Consider the following 24,657-nt stretch of genomic DNA (forward strand, 5'->3'; position numbering starts at 1 on the left):
CTTGGAAAAGGCTTAAAGAATAGCAGTTGAAGACAAAGACTAATATTTCCCACATGAACCTGACTGCTGGATTATAAATCATCCTATTCCTGACATTTGCACATTATTTTCCTTTTGTTTGTGCATGGAGTTTTCATTTCATATTCAGGTGTAGGCAATAAGATCACAAACTTAATATTTTGGTAGAACTTTTATACTGCTTTAATTGGAGGAACTTTTCAACAGTATCAGTGTGTACAAATCTTCTGTTTAGGATGCCTTATAATTTTGGGGGACCAAAGTTTTAGAAGCTTCTGTTGAGAAATTAATTGCCAGAGGCCTTTAAGAACAGGCTGGAAAAGCAGGAGTGGCTGCCCTGGTTTCTGCTGGGTTGGTCAAATAGGTGAGGCTGGTCTCTCAGGGTGCTTTCTAGCCCTGAAGTTCTTGTAAAATAATGCATGTTCCTAACTTATTTAACTGAAGTCAGCACTAGTCTGCTCAACCGGTGATGTGGATCTGCACGTTGATTCATATGCAGATGAGTCAATAGCCAGAGAGCAAGTAGGACATTATTGGTTGTGTTAAAATCTAACTTGTTCTGAATACAGCTAGAGGACTAATGCTATAAATACTTAATGTCTTAATTCAGCTTTGTTCTTTAGCAATCATCTCTCCTTCCTCTGAAACACAGCAGCAGAAGTGAAGTTTAATAATTAAAATTTTAGAATTTATTGTAAGTTCTGCTTTTCATCTAAAATAATAGCTACAGCTTTGTCAGTGTCATCTTTCATTAAATTCTTTTCAAACAGGTTTTTTTTTTGATAGCAAAAAAATACTGTGGCAGTTAGAAAATTGAAGTCAGATTTAGATCTTGGGTAAATTGCCCTTGATTTGTACTATTGTAATGGACATCAGAAACCAGCTCATATACAACAGTAACAGCCGCTCCATCGATGTAGCGGTTGCATCAGCAGAGGTAAGGTCCAGTACACTGGAAAAATGCCAGTTTTCCAAAAGAAAAAAGTATTTTTTGGCTGATAGACCAGAAGGCTGCGCTGCCATTCAGTGAGAACCTGGATGGGCTAGAGAGTTGAGCAGAGGAGCCTAATGAAGTTCAACAAGGGCAAGTGTAAGGTCCTGCACCTAGGGAGGAATAACCCCAGCACCAGTGCAGGTTAGGGGTTGACCTGCTGGGAAGCAGCACTGCAGAGAAGGACCTGGAAGTCCTGTTAGCTGAGTTATCTGTGAGCCAGCAGTGTGCCCTTGTGTCCAAGAAGGCCAGTGGTATCCTGGGATGCATTAAGAAGAGCATGGCCAGCAGGTTGTGGGAGGTTATCCTCCTGCTCTGCTCTCCTCTGGTGAAGCCACACCTGGCGTACTGTGTCCAGTTCTGGGCTACCCAGTTCAAGACACACAGGGAACTACTGGAGAGAGTCCAGCGGAGGGCTACAAGGATGATTAGGAGACCGGGGTGCCTCTCATATGAGGAAAGGTTGCAAGAGCTTGGTCTGTTTAGCCTGGAGAAGACAGAGAGGAATCTCATCAATGCTTATAAATAACTAAAGGATAGGTGTTAGGAGGATGGGACCAATCTCTTCAGTGGTGCAAATTGACAGGACAAGGCACAAACTGGAACACAGGAAGTTCCATCTGAACATGAGGAAAAAGTTTTTCACAGTGAGGGTGGCAAAGCATTGGCACAGGCTGCCCAGAGAGGTTGTGCAGTCTCCTGCTCTGGAGACATTCAAAAACCACCTGGATGCTGTCCTGTGCAACCTGCTGTAGGTCATCCTACTTTAGCAGGGGGGTTGGACTACATGATCTACAGAGGTCTCAGCCAGCCTTAGCATTCTGTGATTCTTTCAAAGTGAAGTATGAGTTTTCAGAGCAAACAAACCACCACTTTCTCCATCTGAGAGTAATGGAGAGGGTGAGGAGATCATGGAAACACAGAAATCTTGTAGCAATTCAGTTAGGAATTGTATTTTCTTATGTTTACATAGTTCTTGATCGGTGTTAGCTGCAAGTGCTGTCAACCTCCACAGGAATCTAATGGAGGAGGACTAGAAGGTCAAAAATTGCTTTCACATAGAGTTTTCTATCCACTTGAAACTGAAAGGAGGTTGTGTTGTTGCTGTAGGTCACACTTTAAGTTGTGCAGAGCTCACAAAACTGCTTTTGGGTATGATAACAAAAGTTATACCTGACTTGAACATGCATGCTTAGCCAGAGGCTAGTGTTTTCTATTCTCTGGTTTTATTCCATGAATTTCTAAGCAGAATTTCATGGGAGAGGAAGGCTGGACATTTGGACATGTCTTTGACTTTTTAGCAGAGTTTAGGTCAGCGTTTTGTTGCAGTTGGTTTGTTTGCTGACAAAGAGCACTTGGGTTTGTCCTCTATGGATCTGTCTTTTAACATATGGCTTTAAATGGGGCTTTGGGAAACTGGTCCAGTTGGAGGGTGTCCCTGCCCTGCAGGAAGGCTGGGACTAAATGGTTTTTGGGGTCCCTTCAAAAACAAACCATTCTGTGATCCTGTGAAATCCCAGGTTTGTGTACTCTGTGAGCCCAGTTGGAAAACAAATGGAAGCCTTTCTATTAATTTGAGCAGACTTTAACTCAGATGACTGCATAGCCAAGAAAGATCCAGTTATGATTGAGGGTTGCTCTCAAATGTTCTCTCTGTGTGCTGTTGCCAGCTCTTCTCAGCTGCATTTTGGTGTGCTGCATCTATGGAGTTTATAAGTGTTCTTTCATGTCCACTTGGAGAAAGGTGATGATCGGCATCTCTGTATCTAGAGTCTTAGAGAAAGCAAACCTCCTAAATCTTATAGTTTTGCTTCTTTCCTGTCTAGGGGAATGGAGAGCATTGCCTTGTTTGAGGGCCATATCAGCAGAGGCATTTTCTAGGATTACAAAATGTAAAAAATTAAAAACAAACACCATAACCCAACAACCAGGAACACTTGGATTTATGGACAAAAGTCTAATATTTTGGGATATTTTTGACAAAAGCATGAATTAGACTTTTTTTTTCCCTAAATACCACAGGTATTACATCTTGGAGATTTCCTCCTAAGAGGAATAATTACTCAAGACACTAGTAATTCATGTGTTCTGATGTCCTAGTCTGGTTGCCAGATACAATTCAAGTAGATACAAGTGGCTGTGCCAACTCTGTACATAAGCTTAAAGCAATTGTATGCAAGCTTCAAAGAACAGATTTTTGGCAAATAGATATGGACTGATTTTTATTCTAAGACCTTGAGCTTGAGAATTGCTCAGTAAGCCACTTAGCTGCACGGTTTTCAAGGACTTGGCTTAAATAAAACTATTGTTCCAAGATGTCTTTCTCAATTTTTACACTGAAATGTCAAAAAAGCTGTTGGAGTTTAAAATATTTAAGCAATCCTAACCTGTCAATATATATTAGTGATTTTTTTCTATTTTTTTAAACATCATCCCCGAAGTATCTCTTTTCACCACAAGTTCTGATTAAAAACTGTAGAAGATAATAGAAATTACAGATTACTCAGAAGTAGAGGATGGGGCTCTGCTGCCTGTGGCCTCTTTCCCATAAGCTTGTGAGCTTTATCCCCAGATCCTTTGCTGGAGACCATCACCTCCCAAGTGGTTAAATGTCTGCAGTGAGCATCTTTAGTGCATTGAACAGATGTTTGTAATAACCACCTAATGTTTTGCTAGGTTTTGCAATGGAACAGGTATGGTTACTGCTCCTGCTGACGATTAAAGTGCTTTCAGTGACTGCTCAGTTCAATGGATACAACTGTGATGCTAACCTCCATAGCAGGTTTCCTGGTAAGTGTTTAATAGACTTTTTTTCTAATGGTTTCTTTATTGTCTTGGTTCAAAGTGGTGCTTATTTTTAAATACAGAACTTTAAATCTGTCTGAAGCTTGCGGGTAGGACTCCACATTAAATGAGCATTAACTATCTCTGTGACAATGAAACTCCTCTAATGTTGCGCTTTACTTTCTTCTTAATTGCACAGTGGGTCAAATTCAGCTGAGTAGTAATGAATACAACTCCCCTCCCATCAGTAGGTTTTGACCTGCTTTTGCCAGAGCTCTATCCTGTCCAAGAAATTCACCAGAGGTTGTCTTGTGCCAAATGATCTCTATAGATTTAAGAGTCTGAAACTTCTAACTGGGTTTTCTTTCATGTTTTATCTGAGTAAAATGATATAATTCTGTTCTTTAAATGAAATAAAAGTAATATATTTCTATTTTTGAACAAAATGAAGTTGCTGGCAAAATTGAGAGCCTCACTTCAACCTGAGCAGTTGGAGAGAGTTGAAGCAATAGGATGTATCTGTGTATGATATACACTCACAAATTACATTGTTCTGCAGACATCAGATGTCTGGAGCTCTTAATGAGGAATAGAAATGAAATTTCAGCATTAATGATACATGTATCAGGGTTTACTCAGATAAAGAATGTTTTTAGTCTTTGTTACCTTGCTTATCTTTCCTGCCTCAGTTTTGTTGGACAGAGTAATAATACTAAAAAAAAAAGCTGTGAACACTGGTGCACTCACATACTGTGTTTCTGAGGTTGCTATTGAATTTGAACAATGTAGTGATAAACTCTATAGTATTACTCTGTAATACCTTTCAGTGTTGTTGCTTTCTGAATAATAATAGTTTTGATTATTATTTTTTTCAGGAAGGATCAGCTCTTTTATTAAACTTAAGTCAGCAGAAAGCCTACAGTCAGTTTGTTTCCTGTGTTACCACCGCACTGCTAGGTGCTTTGTTGACATAAAGAGCAACAGTGGGTTTGATCCTTTCTCACTTAATTGATATGAATATGAAAAGCGGAGAAATAAGACATGTAAGGAAGGTCAAATATATTGTCTTCATCCCTGACAAAAATCAATGTTCAGCTGAATATTTCCCAAACTGCTTCTGTATTCCCCTTCTCAGGTAAAAGTGTTACAGGCTTGCCTCAAAAGCATGGCTGAATAGCACCCACCTGCTTCAGATCTGCATTTCATGGGTTTTCATCTAACTGTTTTTCTGTTTCAGGCTTCTGGAGAGGATTGCAGCGACTTGGGGGAAGTTTAGATACCTCTTTCTGTGCTTTCAGTTATTTTTTTTTTCTGGTCGTTTTTTGCACTAGTCCTGTGACAAGTTTTTATATTTGCAATGTGACACCCATGAATTGAATCCAGTTATTATTGTGGGTATTTAGGGGCTACTTGCTGTTCTGCCTCATAAAAAAGAGTCATCTCAGATTCCATGTCTGCCAAATCTCAGGCACTTGGGAGAAAATTTGTTCAGGTTACAAGCAAACAGATTTTTTTAAAATAAATGCTAATCACTCCAAGCTGAAAGTAAAGTCCTGCTCTTTCTTGTCTGTGATCAGTAAAGATTCAAAGGTTGGAATTTAATCAACAGTCTTAGTGTTGACTTTGAGACCTAAGAGGGAAAAAAATTCTGCTTCTTTAGCAGTGCATTTGAAATAGAGGAATAGAGGTAAAAACCAGAAAACTATTTGTCCCAAAACTGCCATGTAATGGGCTGGGGCTAGTGGAGCTGAGTAAGTCTGCTGGAGCTTTGTTGTCTGAGTTCAAGAACCCCGGGAGACGGGTGAAGGAGCCTCTGTGGAGAGAAGGGGCTTGCTCTTGCTGCACTTGTTTCCTCAGTGCTTGGCTAAGGCAGTGGCTTTGAGGCTGCTGGCTTCACTGCCTTGAGGGTTCAAATGTAAGGGGAGTGCTGAGAGAGGGCTGTCAAAATGGAGAATGTTTCAAAATGAGCATCCTCCAAGCTGAGATACTGCTTGCAGGGCATGGTTATGGACGGGACTTTCTGTTCCTTATTTGTTCCACAGAGGAACTCTTCATTATTTCAACCTGAAATTCCAAACCTGGGGTAAAAATGGACTTTCTCGCTGAGGTCTGTGCTGTGCAGATACCAAAGAAACTGTTGGGGTTTGAAGTGGTCTGCTCTTCTTTAAATTCTGTGAAGAAAAGAAGTTGTCTTTAGGAAAGATGAGAAATTAAGTCTTCCTAAAGAGCCTTGGAACTCATCTATTTTTCATTTGTTTGTGCTTTTATCATTCATTGCTTAGGTGACTCTTGCATAGGGACGGTGCTGCATAAATAGGACGATAAATAATCAGGCAGAACTTTTGTTTCTGCAGTTTGAGGGTTTGTTTTAGAGTGTAGGTATGCAATAGTCAGCAGGGATGAATGAAAAAAAACCAACCCACTTTTGGTAGACTGAAAATTCTATGACGTTTTATACCAAAAGCAAGATGTACTCTAGAGAGTATGTAATAAGGTCAGATCCTGCTGTCCTTCAGACAGTTGCCTGGAGGAAAAAAGCTGTAGTTCTGCATTGCAGTAAAGCATAGCTTTTGGAAGGCTTCTGGGGGATGGAGACAGAGCAATCTGGCCATCTTCAGATGGGAAACACAGATTTTTATTTGGGGGGCTTTTGCTATAAGTGCATATCGAGAAGTTAAAAGAAGCTAAGAAAATATTGCAGCTTTTTCACATGCACTGTGAATTTTAATTCAGTATCAAAACAGCGATTTGATCACAGAGGAGGCTCCTGCAGAGGAACTGGGTTTGAACTATAAATCTCTTTGCATGCTTCTCTTGCTAGAATGGCTTCTGTCAGCGGTGTCCTGTGGCAAACTCTTTGTCCTCGACAGTTTCTTCCCCTGTCTGCTCAGCGTGTGGAAGGCTACCAAAGCAGAAGCGGGCAGTGATGCTGCCAGCATTTGGCTCATGTTGCCACGGGTCTGTCCTAGATTCAAGATGGTCTCTGTTGCTGTAGTATCTGTGCACCTTTTGAGCTTGACTGTTCTGCGTGAGTCACCCCTCTGAGTGCTGTTGACTATAGGCAGGTAGTGATTTGGGTCAGAGGCCAAGTGCTTTGCCTGTATGGAAACTCTGTGACAAAGAGGTCATTATTTTTCAGGCCCCATTAGCTGGATGACCTAACCTTCAAACCATTGCTCCTCTCTTGCTCAGAAAACCAAAAGCTTTTACTGAAGGAATGCAAATAATATTTTTGTTTAAACGTATTCCTGTATAGGAATAATATTTATCTTTCTAAATTCACAAGGAGTGAGCTAGACATTTAGCATCTGAAGGAACATTAAATGTGTTTGCACCTGCTTTCAGATTAATTTCTGAACAAATAATGTTCTTTTAATTTCAGAATGGACTCATTTGGCATCAATATTTCCTTGTAAAGTAGTGGCCAGAAAAGGTTCAGCCTGGAAAGGTCATTTATCCTCCTGTATAGGACAAAGGTTGTTTTTGTATTGTGTGATCTCTTTTCCCTTACTGTCAAATTTTGCAAGTGGTAATGGTGCCTTAACAGGTAAAGTAATATCCTACTTTTTAAAAGCCTTAAGTGAGTTATGACATTACTGAGCTACTTTATATTGCACCCTGTAATTTGTTACTATTTGCCTGTTTGTGCATTGGTCCAAATAAATGTAAAGATGCACTTTGCCATTTGCCTTTTTGCTCTGTTCCTTCTACCTTAGTATACCCTTTAAATGGATCATAACAGTCCTCATGTAGTCAATACCAAGGCATGCTGCTGCTGGATCCTTGTGTGTTATGTTAGTGGAATTATGTGTATGTACAAACCGGGAGAATTCCATGCCAAATCACTTCAACTCCTGTCTTGCCTCCAATACCTTTCTGCCCAAATTTACACCCAGTGAGTAACAGTTATCACCACATTAGCTGAGGACTGAGTTCAGCCTGTTATTTCCTGCATTTGATTGTTTTGGCTTTAAAGCCACCATTAAAGCTGTCTAAATTAAACTGCTTGTGCTCCTGTACCATGGGGGAAGAGCTAGTTCATTGTAATGGAGATTTCATTTCCTCTCTGTTGTGACAATGCAGTGAAACAATTCATTTCAGCAGGCTTAATGGTATAGTATTGACTGAAGTTGTTCTGCAATTTTTAATAGCACTTAATCTTTAAGCAGATGTAATAAATGAGTTGTTATATAAAGGAGTAATGCCTGTGTTTAACACAAGGCAGCATGTCTTTTTGTAAAGCGCTGGGGAGAAAACCAAAATAACCCCCTGGATATCTACAGGGAGAGAAGAGCTTACAGAAAAGCGATGTTATAGCTCTAAAGCAAACCAGACTGTTGCCTGTGCCTATATCCTCACCTGATGCTTTTCTGTTCAAGTATATAAAATCTTCAGAACTGTTGAATAAAAGGTCGTGTTTATCCAGTAGGTTTTGTTGGGTTTTTTAATGTTCAAAAGCTGATCAGTTGCCACAAGTTCTGTTTTCTAGGGTTTTTTTGTATTGTCATAATGTACAGAATGAAAGATTGCAAGACACTGTAGTATCGATCACTGTCTTTCAAGAGCCAACTGATTTTCCATTAAAGCTAAATTTGATGATTCTTTAAAAAAAAATCCAAACCCTAAGTTTAAAGATAACATAATAAATTACTCTGATATACTGTTGATTGTGCTTCAAAGTCTGCACAGCCTCAGACTGCAGTCTCATACAAAGAGTACTGCAGACAAATACACCCGACTTCCATACCAGAGTGGGCTGGAAGGCAGAACCAGGCCTCTGGAGTTTCTCAGAAATCATTGGAAATTTCTGTTCTGGAAGGGTGGCTGTTTAATCTGACTCCAAATATTTAACCTCTTGCTGTTTTCAACTCTGCATTGCTTCAGTTTATGAATATGCTGCTGATTTGCTGGGGAATTTTCAAATATTGTGTGGTAGACTGTTACCATATTTTTCTCTTTAGTGACACTGTAGAGTCAAATCTGATCTTCAGAATAAGGCAGTACTGACCTTTTATATTTCAGTATTTTGCTGTGACTGGGGTCTGAAAATTGATTTGATCAGAAGTTACACCACTAGACAAACAGCTATGATAATTATATGGAGATTAGTGGAAATGCATCTTACAGTGTTTTTCCCTGTATTTTTCTTGCAGCTGAACGAGATATCAATGTTTTCTGTGGAGTACAGACAATTACTATGAAGATAAATTTTTGCACAGTTCTCTTCTCTGGTTATTCTGAGACGGACCTGGCGCTGAACGGGAAACATGGGGATGCCCACTGCAGGGGTTTCATCAATAACAACACCTTTCCAGCAGTGGTCATTTTCATCATCAATCTCAGTACTTTGGAATCCTGTGGAAACACTTTAGTGGTAAGACAAGGTCAAGGTGAAATTGTGGCATGACTGTTTATTGCATAGGATTAAGTCGAATGGCCTTGACATCATTGTACCTTTTACAGATAACGTTTACATTGTCTTGCCAAGCTAGCAATTGCACACACCAAGGAAAAGCTTGGAAAGTTGGATATTTGTAGTCTTCATTACTAATGAGAAGATGAGGTGGTACAAACATTTATCCTCTGATTAGAAAGGATCTTTTTGATTTTTAATTTATTTGTCAGTGGAAAATGAGATTTTTTTTTTTCAAGCTATTTTTAAAACTCCTGCTGAACATGCTTTAAACTTTGCTGAAGCTTTTCAAACACCCACCTGGAAAACAAAAGCAAAACATTTTTAAGTGTGGGTTAGATAAGTTATAGGCTGGGTACGTACTACTGTGATCTCATAAGAGAGGGGCTTGCTTGACTGATTGATCTTCTATGTTTGATGATAAGGCAGCGACTGAGTATCTCTGGAGAGATAGCCTGGCCAGAGGGCCCAACCTGCAGTAAACAGCCCTACTAGCAGTGCCTTAAGGTCTTGCACCTCCTTGGAAGATCTCAGCTCAATATGGAACTGCTTGGCAACAAGCAGAAGTTTTCAAGCATTTCACACACACACAAAAGGCTCTTTAACCCATGTGCTCGGTTAATGATGGAAAAGCAGAGATGTGAAACCAAAGTTCAGCTTTGCTCTCTTGGTGCACAGGCCCTCCATGTAATGGTTTTTTGCCTGATGGTGGAAACGTCAGTGTCCACATTTTATGTTGCTGTTTTGTGCATGGATAATGCACGTATTTGTAGAGCTAATCACTAAATCTAATCCTTAGCTGTGGGTGAGATTTTGGAACCAGGATCTCATCCAGAAGCTGGCTTTGAAGTCTGTTTTGTTACCAGTAGACTTTATTTCCCTTCAATCAAGCTGCCTAACACTGTGAAAGAAGCTGGGGGGAGGGAGAGGAAGCAAGGTCTCAAACCTTCTAGACCAAGGAAGAGGATAGTTGTACAGTTTGTGTGTATATCATACTGTACAAGTGGTGATGACTTGAATCAAAGTATCTATGAATAAAAGCTAAGTGTAAAAAATATATTACTTTGAGGTCTTATATTCTGTGTGGAGTTCATACTTGCACATAATGATACCTGCCAGTTGTTATAGCAAACCCACTGTTTTTGGTTGCTAATAATTTTGTGAAACTGAGCTGTAATGTTCCATGTGCTCTGTGACCTATTTGTCTTAGTCCGAGTTTTCTTTTAAAATTTCAACAAAAAGCAGTTCAGCAAGTTCAAGATTCTCTTTTCCCATTTCCCTGAAAAGCTGTAACACCTCCATGACTTGCAGCGGAAGAATTTGCCAGGAAGGCAACTTTTTCCTATTCCTGTGGAGTTGCTCCCATTGTAAACTCCCTGAACCTGCTACGTGATTATAACTCTAAGAGCTTGATGTTTAAAAAAACCCCACAAAAATTACAAAACCCAAACAAAAACCAGTCTGGTAAATCCAAATAATTGGAGCTCCCCATGAAGCCCCCCACAAGGCTGTACAGGATATAAAGATAAAGTAGCAGCTGTTAAAAATATAGCCAAAAATTCCCCGGTCTTCTTTCAGTTTGTGTGCTCTGCCACAAAGAAAAGAGGATAAAGGAGTAAGGAGCATTTTTGTTATGTTCCCCACACTGGAGTAGTACAATCCCACCCATTTCTTGACTGTGTTTCACAATAAAGACATTCAAACTAAATTTTCAATGGAAGTAAAGGAAAGACAACAGTTCAGGCAGAACTTGGGTAAAACCTTGGTCTGTCTGTAATATGGCAGACACAAGTCTTTGCTTTTTGGGGGGTGGGGTGGTGAGGAAGCTAGAGCTACAGTTAGCTATACTACCTTACTGCTCTAGCCTGTGCTGTTAGGCAAGGAATAGATCCTAGGAAAATGGATATTTTTTTTTTGTAGTTTTCTGCCATTTGGCAAATGGTTGGGTATGCTGTTGGCAAAGTGTATGGCTGCATCTGTCTTCTAGCTGGTTTTGCTGTAGCAGGAGGAACCAAAATACCCACTGTCTACCCTGTGCTACTTAGAGGAAAGCGTTATAACTCATGCACACCTAGAGATGATTCTTCCATACTGGAATGTGTCTTTAATCAACTTGTGTCTTCTAAAACTGCTGAAAGCAACTGTTTTGCTAATACAGTTATAGAAAACAGTGGAAGTCCAGTGCTGTTGTGTATGTGCCAGCTGGGAAAATAATTTGTGACACTTACCTGCTGTTTTCAAACCACCCCCTCATTCAGAGCAGTAACTACAAGGGGGGATGGGACTGGGCTGCTAACAGGAGGAAAGGGTGTTCTTGGGTTTTCTGAGGAGCTATTGCTGGCTCTGCAGTCTCTGTGAGCCTGAGCAACGCAGGACAGCATGTGTCCAGGTTATGAAGGTTGCATTGGCATTAAGGTTGTGGCACCTTTCAGCTCATGCAATTCTGACAGTGTTTCTCTGCACGTGATTTACAGTTTAGGTTGAGATGAGTTACGTAGACAGAAACACAGACTTGAAGTTCAGCTGTTTGGTTTGTTGTCTGCTTATAAACTGTTATAAACTGCATTGGTTTTCACATGTCAAAAAGAAAACTCAGGACTGACAGTATTGTTTGTGTGAATGAAACGGCTTATGCATTGACTTTATTGCATATAGAAATTAATTTTAAGCTAATGTTTTTTGAACTGTGGTAGGAAAATTCCTTCAGCTTTTCCCAGTAAGTCATGTGAATTCACTGAGAATGCTCAGAAGAAAAAGTACCTACAACAAAAGAGTGCTTCCAGGGTTCACCAGGATTTTTCAAATGTTGTTGACGTTTGTGTTTTAACAACAGGGATATCCCTTGTGAACTCTATGTGCACGATTTTGGGGAGGTGAAAAATAGAACATGTTATTAACCTAAATCAATTTTTAGAAAGATTTCCTAAAGCTGTCACTAGGTAAATGATGGGCTTTACAGCTTCAATGTCCTTGGGTATCTTTTGTTTCCCAATTAACTTTCTGATTAATAGTTGTTTTCTGTCTCCCTCAATAGGTATCCTCAGCTCGAGGTATCAATGCTTATGGAAATACCTCAGTGGTACAGATAGGTAATGTTTCAGGCTATATTGATACACCAGACCCACCAACGATTATCAGCTATTTGCCTGGGCTTCTGTACAAATTTAGCTGTAGCTATCCACTGGAGTACTTGGTTAACAATACCCAGCTTGCTTCGTAAGTGTGCTTTTCGTTTGTATGTGTTTCATACCCATGTTTATGTAAGCCCATATGTATGTCCATATATGCATAAACACACATAAATATACCCATGCCATAGTAGTATTGTCAACGTGTTGATTTTAGCTGTGCAAGAGTAAAGGGAAAGGAAAAACCACTGAAAGAAGATGCAAAGGAAAACAAAATTGTCTAGAGTTGTTGAATGAGAGAACACTTTATGAAGAGGGCCTTAGATAAAGTAAAACTTCCCTGAAAATGTAGATGTTCTGATGACAAACGTATATCAGCAAAAAAATGAAAATTCTTCCTGAAATAGTTTGTAAGCGTGTGAATATAGAGTGCAAGAGAAACCATTTCAATGGGTAAACCTTCTACATCATGAAGAGTGGGTTCCTTTTTTGTCACTTTGCCTCTTTCCTAATTATTTTTGATTCGTGTTTTGTGTCTATTGTTTTCCACATAGTTGAGGTTCTGTCAGTGCTTCCACTATAAATTCCTATTTCTGAAGTTTATAACCAAAATATGTAAATTAACACCTTGTGACATGGCTCGAGTTTTTTAATGATAAAAAGCTCTGCAGTGTGAAAGCACAAAAGTAAGATACCTTTCTTCATTATGTTTTTTGGTTTCTGGTTCTGTTGTAGGTCATCAGCTGCTATTTCTGTAAGAGAGAATAACGGTACATTTATCAGCACTTTGAATTTGTTGCTTTACAATGTGAGTATAAAACACAGCAGTATGACTTGGTCTAAATCCACCTCTGCACTATGTGGGTGCAAACTGGATTAGCAGGGCACAATATACAGTCTCTTCATTGTTTGCTATTCCCTTCTCACTCCTCCTCTGAAGAAGCAGGCCTTTCATCCGTGTGTCTTTCATCTCCATGCTCCCTTCTCCTTTTTGTTTGTCTTTGAGGACATATGTGGTGGTCTTGTCCTGTATTTATACAGTTCCTTAATTTACAGCTCTTGGCTTTCAGGTTGTGGTGCCATGTAAATAATCAGTTGTTACAACAGTCATGCTCCAGAGTGCATTGTTGTGGTTGTGTTTATTATGCACACGCACAAGTGTGTGTATATTTCTATAATGTGTGTGTGTATGTGTAGGTACATTGTATTGATACAGAGAATGCTTCATAGAATTCTATAAAAATATTCTAGACCCTCTTCCCTTAGCAAAAATCTGTCACACTTTTGTTGGGGTATTTTTGTGTTCAAGCCTCTTCACAGTGTTTTGATCATCTGTAATTGGCGTGAAGGACATGGGATTTGATCCAAGTCCATAGCCCACCACACTTGTTATCGCATTGTGTGGGCTTTCAAGATGTTAAGGGTTTCAACTCACACTTCTTCCATATGTTTTAGATAATATAACTTGAATATGCATTATTGTACAAGGTTTTGCTATGTAAATACGGATGGTGACAGTAAAATGTGAAAAATGCGCGGACCTCTACTTAACAGCATTAATCTTTGAAATGATATTTTTGTGTTGATTAAAATTTTTATTCATACATTTTAAAGACCCGATTTAAATATCAATTTTTCAATCTATCGAGCAACATTTTTGTAAATTATGAATGCAATTTTTTTGCATTATTATTCATGCCATCGTGACGCTGAATTATAATTCATGCAACTGATTTAAAAGTCAATGCTTTATGCTTTGAACATAATGAGCTATAAATATTGTAACAGGACATTTTCCAAAGGCATGCTAAAAAAAAAATAAATGTCCATGTTTGTTTGACAGAGAAAAGCTTCAAATAACTACCTATCTGTTAAAATGCAGATTGTCCTTTTCTCATTTCTAAATAAACCTGTGACCAAAAAGATGGGACAGGGTGAGGGTAGCCAGAGTTCTCAAACAGGACAAGCACTGGCCACCACGTTTGCTGTCTTTCAGGGCCCAGTTCTGCACAGGCAGGTATAAATGCTATGGGTGCTTGTTCTGAGCACCTTTTCTTCCTCAAATATCACACACCAAGCTGGGCTTTCACCCTTCCTACCCCAGTGAGTTTACAAGTTGACCATGAACAGCGGTGTCTTATCCTTCCGACTTTGGTCCTGCTACTCTAGTGAGTAGCACTTGCATGAATAACCCTGCTAGGGCTGGCAGGGTCAAGCGATGGTTGTACTCTGATGGTTCACATCCTACAGCAGGTGTACACACAGAGAGGGCTTGTCCGTTGCCTGTCAGGTTGGGACGGCCTCTTGGGACATGGGTGATCTTGTGAGCTCTGATCCTCTGGGCTCACTTGGTCCCTGCTTGAGAGTCCTGGCTTTGGAATTGGCCTTGAGGCTCCTGTCCACCTGTGTTGGTGAGGGGTTCTGTACAGATGTGGCTCTTGACTGTGTGCAACTGTATTTTCAGACTTGAGCTTATTGTTATTTCCTAACTTTGGCTCTTCATCTTTTCAGCCCACTTCAGTATTCACTCACAAGGTGATGTTTACATTTACTTTGCAGTGTTGCCGTGTGCTAGTGTTAAGAAAGACAAGAGGAACCATTATGGTACACAAGGGAGTTTAATAGCAGAACATTTTATGGGTTTTACAGAGCCTAAGTGGCTATGTGCTTTTAGGCCCTCCTGTAAATGTCTAAATGAATAAAAACTATTATTTTTTAAAAAAGAACAAGTGTGGAATGTAATAGTGAGGGACTTACTGTAGACTTTTAAACAATGTTGCAAAATGACAGAACTGCCTATTAGAGAAATGTGTAATTCCTTTTAAAGACGACAAACTTACTTTATCTCACGTGAATGGATCCTCAAGGACTTGCTGTGTGTATGCTGCAGAGATGGTTGGCATGTGCATGTGTACCTCCCAAGGCCTCTGATGTTGCCAAGATTGAATATTGTGCACACTGTGAATGTTGGTATTGCTGTCTCTGAAAAAATACTTCCCTTTTTAATCCTTCTTGTTGCTGTCAGCTGCTGCTCTTGGTCTTGCTTGCCATGCTGAACCTGGTCAAAATTCTGTTTAACAGAATTTTTCTTATGTATTGAGTTTTTTGACCCCCTCACAAGAGGTCTCAACATGCTGAGTCCTTGTGCTTTATAGATTTGCAACCTATTTGACACAGGTGATGCTGCCCCTAAGTGCGTTTTGATATGCTGAATTAACATCTGTCACTCAGACCTGTTTCATGGCATTGCTGCTAAAGTGACATTAATGGTTCAGCCTCTGAACAAGTAACCAATAAAACAGTTGTATCCGTGTAGTAGTATATGGGGAATTCCCAACTTCTGTGTTATATACACCTTTCTGGAAACAGCATTTTTTAAATACTTTAATGATAATGTTACTTGAAGACTTCAAGTCAGCTTCCATACAAACTGCATTTTGGATAATAGAATGTGCCTATTCTCTAAGACTGCAGCTTAAGATATATAAAAACTGGTGGTGTTGCTATCTCTGCTAAATCAAATACCATTAACAGCCTTTTCTAGGAAAGGGTATGCTGTGAAAAGTTTCCTGTAGGAAACTACAGTAGCTGCTATGTTTGCCTGTAGTTGCTGGGAGATACAGTGAGGTGTTGGTGAACTATACCTTTTCTTTAATCAGGCCAACCACTTCATAAAATCATAAATAGATTGCCCAAAATAGATGCATAGGACAAGGTCAGTCAAGCATTACTGATCTTTAGAGGCACACTTGTAGGCAAGAGCTCTAGCACTGCTTTTTATTTCTTCCCTGCAGAAGACAAAGTAAATTACTGTCCTATGTAGAAGTTGGGAAAACTAGCTGGGATGTCAGTCTGTGGGTGCAGATGAGTTGTTACGGTGGGATTTCTGGTACACTGAGGCAATGTTTGTTTTTCAGGATTCAACCTACAGCCAGCAGCTCCTTATTCCAAGTACAGGCTTGCCATTAAAAACCAAGATATATGCAGCTGTAAGAGCAACCAACCTTGATGGCAGGTACCATAAAGGATGTTATTTCTTGTCTTGCTTGCTATTCAGCTCTTGGTGTTCTGAATTTTTCTGACTTTGAAGCAACTGTCTTTCCCTTTGCTTTTGTATTTGAAAATACTGGTTGATGTTTGATACTGGGTGGTGAATGCATATCTTCCTGCTGTCCTCAATATGAAAACTTTCCGGAATTATACTTTAAATCCTATATTGCTGCTGTTTAAGAAAGGGCCACTGTAAGACCAAGTGAGGAACTCCTGGGCTTTTAAAAGAAATGGGGTAGTTTTGATTTCTAGTACTGTGTGGCCATGACTTCTGGGAGGAGGTGTACCGCAGGGGTTTGGCATGGTGGTTGACTGGCACGAAACCAAATGGTTTGTTTTGTATAGCTCTGCTGCTGTGGTGTTGCTGTTCAGTTTTGTAAGTTGTGGGAAGAAACAGATGATATATTGAGAATGCAGGATGACTTGTACCTGACCTGCTAAATACAGTAACTCACCTTTGATGTAACAGCCTGCATTATCAGTTTGTACACTTGCCTGTACTGTCTCTAAATCTTCTCTCACTCACCCTCCACCCCTACTCTAACACTGCCAGTTCCCCTCATCTATCACTTTGCTCCCTGTGCAGGTGGAATGTTCTGATGGACTACTGTTACACCACGCCATCTGGTAATCCTAGTGATGATCTTCGATACGATCTTTTTTTCAGGTATGTCCCGTGCAAACCCCGTGTTTTGTCGGTCCTCCCTTTAAAAAGCAATTCTAAATCTCTCCAGTAGGGGTGTTCTAAACTGCCTGGAAATTCTGAGCAATATTAGCAGGGAGGACCAAGTGCTGGGCTTACAGATAAAACGTCAGAACTTAATCTTGTTTGTGAACATAAACATAGCAGCAAGTGCAGTCATAAGAATTATGAAGGTAGAAAAACATATACCTAAAATGTCCCCCCTAGAGATACCACAAGAACCCAAGCTGAATGTCTAAACTGGCCTTTGTTTTACCAAAGGTACCCTTGTGGTGAATGACAGTAATATAAAGCATCACAGACTCCAATTGGGCAAGGCAGTTAAGCAAATGATTAAAGATAAATAGAGGCTCTGCTGCTGCTCTCAGTAATACCATTTATTTGAATTGGAACTTTGAAAATCATCTTGGCAGTATCTCAGATGAAATTTTATCAGTGATAGTTGCTGGAGAGGTACAGTCTTCATTTGGAGTTACCTGTCTGTAATGGTTAGTATACCTGATTACTTTTTGCATCAGGTCCCAAGCTTCTTTGGGCACTGGAATTAAATGATACCTTGGTTATAGCTGGGATGATGGAAAACAAAACATCGTGGTTTTGTAGGAATGCATTTCAGCACAGGACCGTACAGCCTAACGGGCAGACTGTGGCTGCCCACGTTGGACGTCAGGGCGCTGCGTTCTTTCCTAAGGAGCTAAAGCACTGAAATTGTTGCTCAAGTTATTTTCAGCTAACAGCTTCAAAATGCTGATCATACAGCTGCTCATCCTAGTTTTAATCTTCTCTACAAAAACTAGCTGTGACAAGGACCCGCAGACAACCATAATTGAAAATGGCAAGAGCCAAATGGGCCGGTTTTCGTTCGAGGTGTTTCGCTTTGTGAAGCACAAGAACCAGAAGATGTCTACGGTCTTCCTTCACTGCGTGACAAAGCTGTGCAGAGCAGACGACTGTCCCTTTCTTGTGCCAGTAAGTTTCAGTGGATGGAAGTCGCTGTTAATTATCTGGATAGAAATTAGGCATGTTGGAGTCATTCTGCATCCAAATGCTGTGGAAGTTTGAGTGGAACAGAATGAAGGTGACCTGTAGAGTGTGAAGTAAAAGTGGGGTTTCTTTTGTGTCTGAAGGGATGTAAAACAACTGCTGAAGAGTTAGGGCAATGAATGTTCTCATTTGGAGATAAAATAATACTAGACATGCAAAACACAGGTAGTTGAACATGTGAGAAATGGCCTCTCTGCCTTTTGGTCCTTAATTCATTTTTTCAAAGTCACATTTCTGTAACAGCTTCAGAGCTAATATTGTTGGTATAATCACTAAGAAAGAAGGAATCCACAATCACAGTGGATGAACGTGAATATCTTAGAATAGAATTTATGGAAAACTTAAAGCCATAGCAAGTGCAGTTATACTGACAAAGCGAATTCAAAAGTGTTTCTGACAGTAAAAAAAACCCAACTCCCTACATCCCTGTACCTTATTACCACCTCCCTTATAATTTGGGAACTGCTGTTTTGAAGTTCTTGAAGTTGTGTCAATTAAATTATTTCATTTTAACAGTGTCAGGAGCAACGACTATATTTTGGCAATTGAAACAAACATATAAAGCCATAATATTCTGTGATGATGTCTTCAGAATGCAGTATTGCTTCCTACTAAATGACTTCCTATTTAGAATTTTAAAATGCCATAAGTTCAGTATGCTTCTGACACTTTGTACATTGTTTCATATTTTTATGTTACACTTTTAAATAATTCTTTTTTTCTAATGAGAATTTATGTTCTGAGGTTTTTTAAGTTCCTTCAGGAGAAGGTGAAATTAAAGAAATGGTTGAAGTGTACTTGAGTACTCAAGATTAAGGTGTCAAAGACAAGTTAGTCATGTTAAAAATGGATTCCAGATGGCAGAGCACTGGGGAGTGTTTTAACTTGGGTCATTGCTGTTTAGCATTCCCTGGAAAAAAGCATGAACTTAACCTGAGAAACTTGCTAGAGTAGGGACTGTAGTATGTTATCTCTCTCCAGTCAAGCAAAACGTATTTGTTGGGGAAAACTGTCTGTAAACAAAGCTTTGGGAAATTAACTACTGAAAATTTAATATACTATAAGATGCATCTTGTACACAACAGCAATGTAGTTCTGTAAACGAAGTGAGGAAAAATACAACAGGAAGCCAGGCATTTATAAGATACACTTCTAGGGAATATTGCAGCGGGTTTTATTGCAAAGTAATTTAATGCATACTAAGAAATAAAATCAAAGTTGTAGTATTGCTTATAAAAGAGTTTACATTAAAGCAGGAAGCACAGAAGGGTAATAATTTCGTTCCACTCTGAAACTGTGATTGTTTTGATTAACCACTCAGATTTGCAGTAACAGAGAAAGAAGAGACGCTGGTGGGAGGACAACTTGGAGCCCTCAGAGCACATCTGGCAATGCTGTAATCTCTGCTGGCCCTATCATTACAAGAAGTGGTAGGAATGAGCAAACTTTTTCTGTGGACTGTTGAAACTTCAGAAATATGGGGGGAAATTTTTTGCTGTTTAATATAAATTTGCAGTGACTTAGAGGAAGGGTGAATTCTCCGTGAGTTTGTTGGCATTTTTTTCCCCCTACTGTTGGAGTCTTTGGTAGAAATTTTGAGCTAATGTTTCTGCCTGCCTCACATGCTTCCTCCCTACCCCATTAAAAACACTGTGGGATACTGTTATGCATATAAGACTGTTATAAAAGCCCACAGCCAGTGGGTTCACTTCTATTTTTTTGGTCAGATTTCACTGATGATAATGGAATTTAAGGTACCCTGTTCAGTGTTGCAATTTAATTTGGGCAGCTAATGAATATTCACTGTCACTTTCTATTCACCATTTCTTCCAGCTTTACCTGTGGGGTTTTTATCGAAGTGCTGCATAAAATTAATGCATGCTATGCTCAGCCTTTCAGCTATAAGAAAGTAGTAGGACAAACACACTGCAAATTCTAAACAGAGTGGTGCAAAATCTACTCTCTCAAATCCAGGTTGAAAATTCCATGATTTCAATTTTTATTGCCAAAGTGTTTTGGCTTTTTTTTTAAAAGCATCTCTAAATGCAACCTGCAGTATCAGAAAATAGTTACTGACTGCTGGTGACAAAATAATGTCAAAAGAACATGTGAGAAATGTTTAAGAAATCCTATTTACAGATATTTATAAGTAGTTGCAATTGAGCAACTGATTTCAGTGGTCATAGATTTAGGAAGCTGAGATCAGGACTGAATCTTGCCTAGGAAAAATAATTGAAGCACTTGAGAATAAAATTCTTCTTTATGTGCAAAGTGCTTGTAGCAACATACACAAGAGAGAGCAACTGACCCTCCACAATTGGGAACTGTCTAGCAAGAGACCATTTTTTGGAACAAATGCTCTCTGGTATAAGCAGTGTTTCTGCAATGAAAATGTGTATTTTTGTTCTGCATTACACATCGTCCCAGTTGAGTTGGTGGTAGCCCATTAGTCAAGAAAAAGGGAAAAGAACTAACTTCAAAGTTTCATATGTGACTATTTATGGCAAATGAGCACAATCACACACATGTGTGCTAGAGAAGCGCTGCCTTCGGCAGGGAATGGAAACTAGATAAAGCTTGTTCTATGAGCTACCCCTGTTAGGTAATGTAGTTTATGATTCAAAGGCTGTGAATGCTTTTTTTACAATTAAAAACCCAGCTTTAAATACTGCATAAAGATCTGTCCACCCATGTTTAATGACCTCAAAGAAAGGATGAATTATTTTATAAATTCTTGACAATTGCTGAGGTGTTTTTATAAAATGAAAACATGAATAAGGCTGGAAAGGGAAAAAAAAATTTTTTGGAGTATCTTCTACTTGAGATGTGGCTAAAGTTTTTTACTTTAGATGTATTTCTGCATCTCCACAGTATGTCTTTGAAGCATCCCACACCTGCTGGCAGAATGATGGTTTGATGGGAAGTAGTCTGAAAAAAATGCATTCAGTTTTGAACTCTGCCATGGATTTCCACAGTGGCATTGGGCAAGTCACTTAATCTGACTTGCACTTTGCTTTTCCTTCTGGACCAAAAAGAGGAAATTAGTATTTCCTTCCACTGTCCATTCCCACTGTGAAAATAAATGCATTAAAAATGTGAGGTTTGTGAATACTCAAGAAAAGAAAAGATAAAGGAAAAGGAAAGGCAGAAGGTCATGAGAGAGCTTGAACAGAAATATCTGTGTTTGGGTGAGGAGTTGGATTGTGGTGCTGGCTTACTCTGGTGTGATGCTGCATGGAGGCACTTTATTTTCAAAGCCAGCTCTGGTCCAGCTTTGGTACCATCAAACCTGCTGCACCTGACTCACATAGTACTTATCCCACTGCTACATCGGTGGTTGCGTGGGATGTGCAGCCCCTCGCTTCCCTCATTTAGGTTGGTGCTGCATCTGTCCCAGGGCTGGTCCTGTGCACCTCTGTGGAGGTACCCCAAGTTAGCCAGGTCTCCCCCATTACTCTAGTCAGCAGTTGCTCTGGTAAGAGCAGTTTATGCTGCTACCTTGATAGGGAGTGAGTAGTGGTACTGCAAATGAGTAATGGCCCTTCTCCTGTTCAGAGAAACTTTATACTGGTTTGTTAATCTAAAATAAGTCATTACAGGAGACATACATGGAAGAAAATGTTTTAGTCTCTGTGTATAGAAACAAAGCAGGTACCTACTTGTGAAGGTGAAATTGTATAGCTTTTGATGGATGTCTCACTTAAGCTTAGAAGACAGCTGCTCAAAACAAATGTATACGTGAGCTGTGCTTACAAATTGTACAAAAAAGTAGAAACAGTGAAAAGAAATACAGTTCTGAGATGGACAATGGTAAGTAAAACCCTGAAGACAAAACACAAATGTTTCCCTGAATGTAATGCCACTGTGTAGCTGTCAAGAGCAAGGTGAGCATGAGAAAGGGTTGTTTTTGTAGTCATTTATGATCACCAATGTCATTCTTTGGAAAATTCAGGTTAATTTTTTCCTATACATTTCTTCCTGTGATATGATTAGCAGTGAAGGTACTTCTGTACAATGCAGATTTTATGGCTGTATTTTTATTGAGGAACAGACTAGAACTGGCCTCATTTTCAATTAAGAGGTTCCTGCACTGAGGGGCATGTTTGGTGGGGTTTTTTAGGTTTTGGGTTTTTTGCCCCAGATGCTACGTACCTTCAGAATGGCATGTTTGCATTAATTATATTACATTAGTCCATTTTTAATGTTGTTGCCTTTATTCTACTGGAGATGTTAAAAGCTACTATTCAGTACTGGAAGTATAGCTGATATGCTTTGAACATAAAGTTAGGACTATTGGCTTTTGTGTTGCAAGAAAGGGTGGGGGGAGTAGGTAGGCAGAGGTATTTGTAAAATATAATGCATTTGGTTTTGTTTTATACAGATGAGACTCCAACCAACAATTCACAGCTTGGTAAGTTAATTGGAATCTCAAGATGCACAAAAGAGGGTGTGAGTGAAACAGAGCTGAGATGAACCATTTTGATTGGGAATTGGGATGTGGTTTTCCAAAATTGTTTTAGTCATTTAAATGAGTCAATACTGACGTGCTCTAAAGAGATCAATTGGCAGATCTGGAATGCTCAGTTTCATTTGTGTACCCAGCCCCACAGCACAGCAACTTCCACTTCCTGTGATGGAAATGAAATGAAACTCTGCTGCTATGACATATGATGCAGAGGGAATATTACGACTGCCAGGTGCAAAATTGGACTTAAGCAGTAAAATCTGCTTGTGCCATGCCAGGAGTAGATCAGCAAAATGTTTATTATGGTGCAGACCAGCTCAGTTCACAGCTCAAAGTCAGAAGATCTCTGCTTCAGCCCCTGTTCTCCTGGCATTTAACCACACAATGGCCTATGGATAAGCTGGGATAGAACTTGTGGTCTGCCAGTGCTACTGAAGGAAATAGGCTGCAGGGGAGATCAGGTCTCTAAGTTTTACGTTGCTTCTCCTTTGGGTACTTGAAGGACTTGTTTCTGCCTGTCTGTTACTGCTGATAATGAGGAGCAGCTAATGACTAAAAGTATGGTCAAGGTAAACTCAAGACTGGCCACTGGGTCATTCCACCTCTTGTTAATAACAGGACTGAGTGGCACAAGCAACCTGTCCTGTCCTCTGAACTCTAATACTACTTGTTCCCTTCTTTTCTCAATTTAGGTTATATAAATATGCCTACTTTTCTTTCCTGCTATGTAAACAAAGTTCTTTCTGTAATTAATTGCTCCCTGGTGTGATCTTACCCATGGATATCATTAAAAGATTAATAATAAAAAGTAAATAAGCAAATTCTTCATTTGGCACACAGAGTTCGCAGTGTTAAAGGCACCTTTCCTTCCCACCCAACGAAAGAAGCTGCTGCCTTTTTCCATCCCAGAGCAACAGATTTTCCTGTGCCTGTTGCTGTCCCAGTGGAGAGGGTGTTAGAGGTAGAGTGAGGTGGGATTACTGCTATAGTAAAGACAAGTAAGGTCAGAAGGCAGCACAGCCTTGAGAAGGAGAGGGCAACTTGATCAACAGAGCTGACCATTTTCCTGCTTTGGTGAGGAAGGAGGAATTGATGACATTGAGGGCAGGTGGCTGCTCCTGGGAGCAGTCTGGTTTCCCATGTAGAAGCTGTGTTGTCATTTCACCTCACTCTCCAGCCCTGGTAATGGCAACCACAGCTCTTAAGCAAACACGTGGGTACTTTGAGTGGCACCTACCACTCGAATGTATTTTATTTGCTGGGTTTTTTTCTCCCTCCTCCTGGAAAAGATGGTACCAGCTGTGTGTGTGTATTCCAGTATCCAAGAATTAGTCCATGAACATTCTGTTGAGCTACACTAAATAGTAAATACAGATTACCTTTTCTCTTTGAGAATGGCTAAACATGTTAAGAAGCCTCCTGCAAAAGCATATATCACGCTTAGAGTAGTTTAGATACCTCGTGCCAGATATGCTTGCTAAGGATTTGTATAACATTTGAATTGAGATTTGGATGATGATATTAGGGTAGAAAAACCTTCCGTTAACTTGGTTAGACTACAAATCCTTATACCTCTGGCTTGATGGTTCTTGGTCAGTGATAGTCTTGCCTTAAATAGCACAGGTCAAGGCTGGTCACTAGCATATGAGGGAGTATTCTTACTGTCTTTATTCCCCAGTGTGATGGGTATTGAAAGAACTAATAACTGTTTTCAAAGTATACTTAGATGAACTTCAGTAGGCAGGCGCTCAATCTGAAATACTGTTTCAGTCCTTTCATTATAATTGTTCTGTATATAGGGTGATGCAATGGGAAGACAAAAATGCTTGGCACTGCTGAGAGATTCTATCCAGACCTTACCTGTGTGGTTTTGTTCTCCTTGCAGCTCACACAAACGGACCTCCTTTCCAGCTGAACCCAGTCACCAGCGCACTGATTTCAGGCGTTGTCATCCTAGGAATCACAAGCATCTTCCTTTTTGTATGCTCCCTAACTCTTCTGCACAGAAAGTGGCCTAGCAGTTCAGTTTTGAGTGGCATCCGAAACCCAGTTTTCAACTGA

At 39.8% G+C, this 24,657-nt stretch overlaps 1 protein-coding gene across 1 annotated transcript; it reads left to right on the forward strand.

Moving 5' to 3' along the window:
* Positions 1-3,690: 3,690 nt before the first annotated feature.
* On the forward strand, positions 3,691-24,657 carry ZPLD1 (zona pellucida like domain containing 1; the record flags this gene model as incomplete). Its single annotated transcript, XM_084271231.1, has 10 exons — positions 3,691-3,799; positions 8,947-9,167; positions 12,241-12,422; positions 13,070-13,142; positions 16,252-16,349; positions 16,971-17,051; positions 17,885-18,056; positions 19,453-19,561; positions 22,513-22,542; positions 24,482-24,657. The coding sequence occupies exons 1-10, from the start codon at positions 3,694-3,696 to the stop codon at positions 24,655-24,657; spliced, it is 1,248 nt and encodes a 415-aa protein (XP_084127357.1). The 5' UTR covers positions 3,691-3,693.

The sequence above is a fragment of the Gallinula chloropus genome, assembly GCF_964237585.1.
Source record: "Gallinula chloropus genome assembly, chromosome: 1".
NCBI lineage: Eukaryota > Metazoa > Chordata > Aves > Gruiformes > Rallidae > Gallinula > Gallinula chloropus.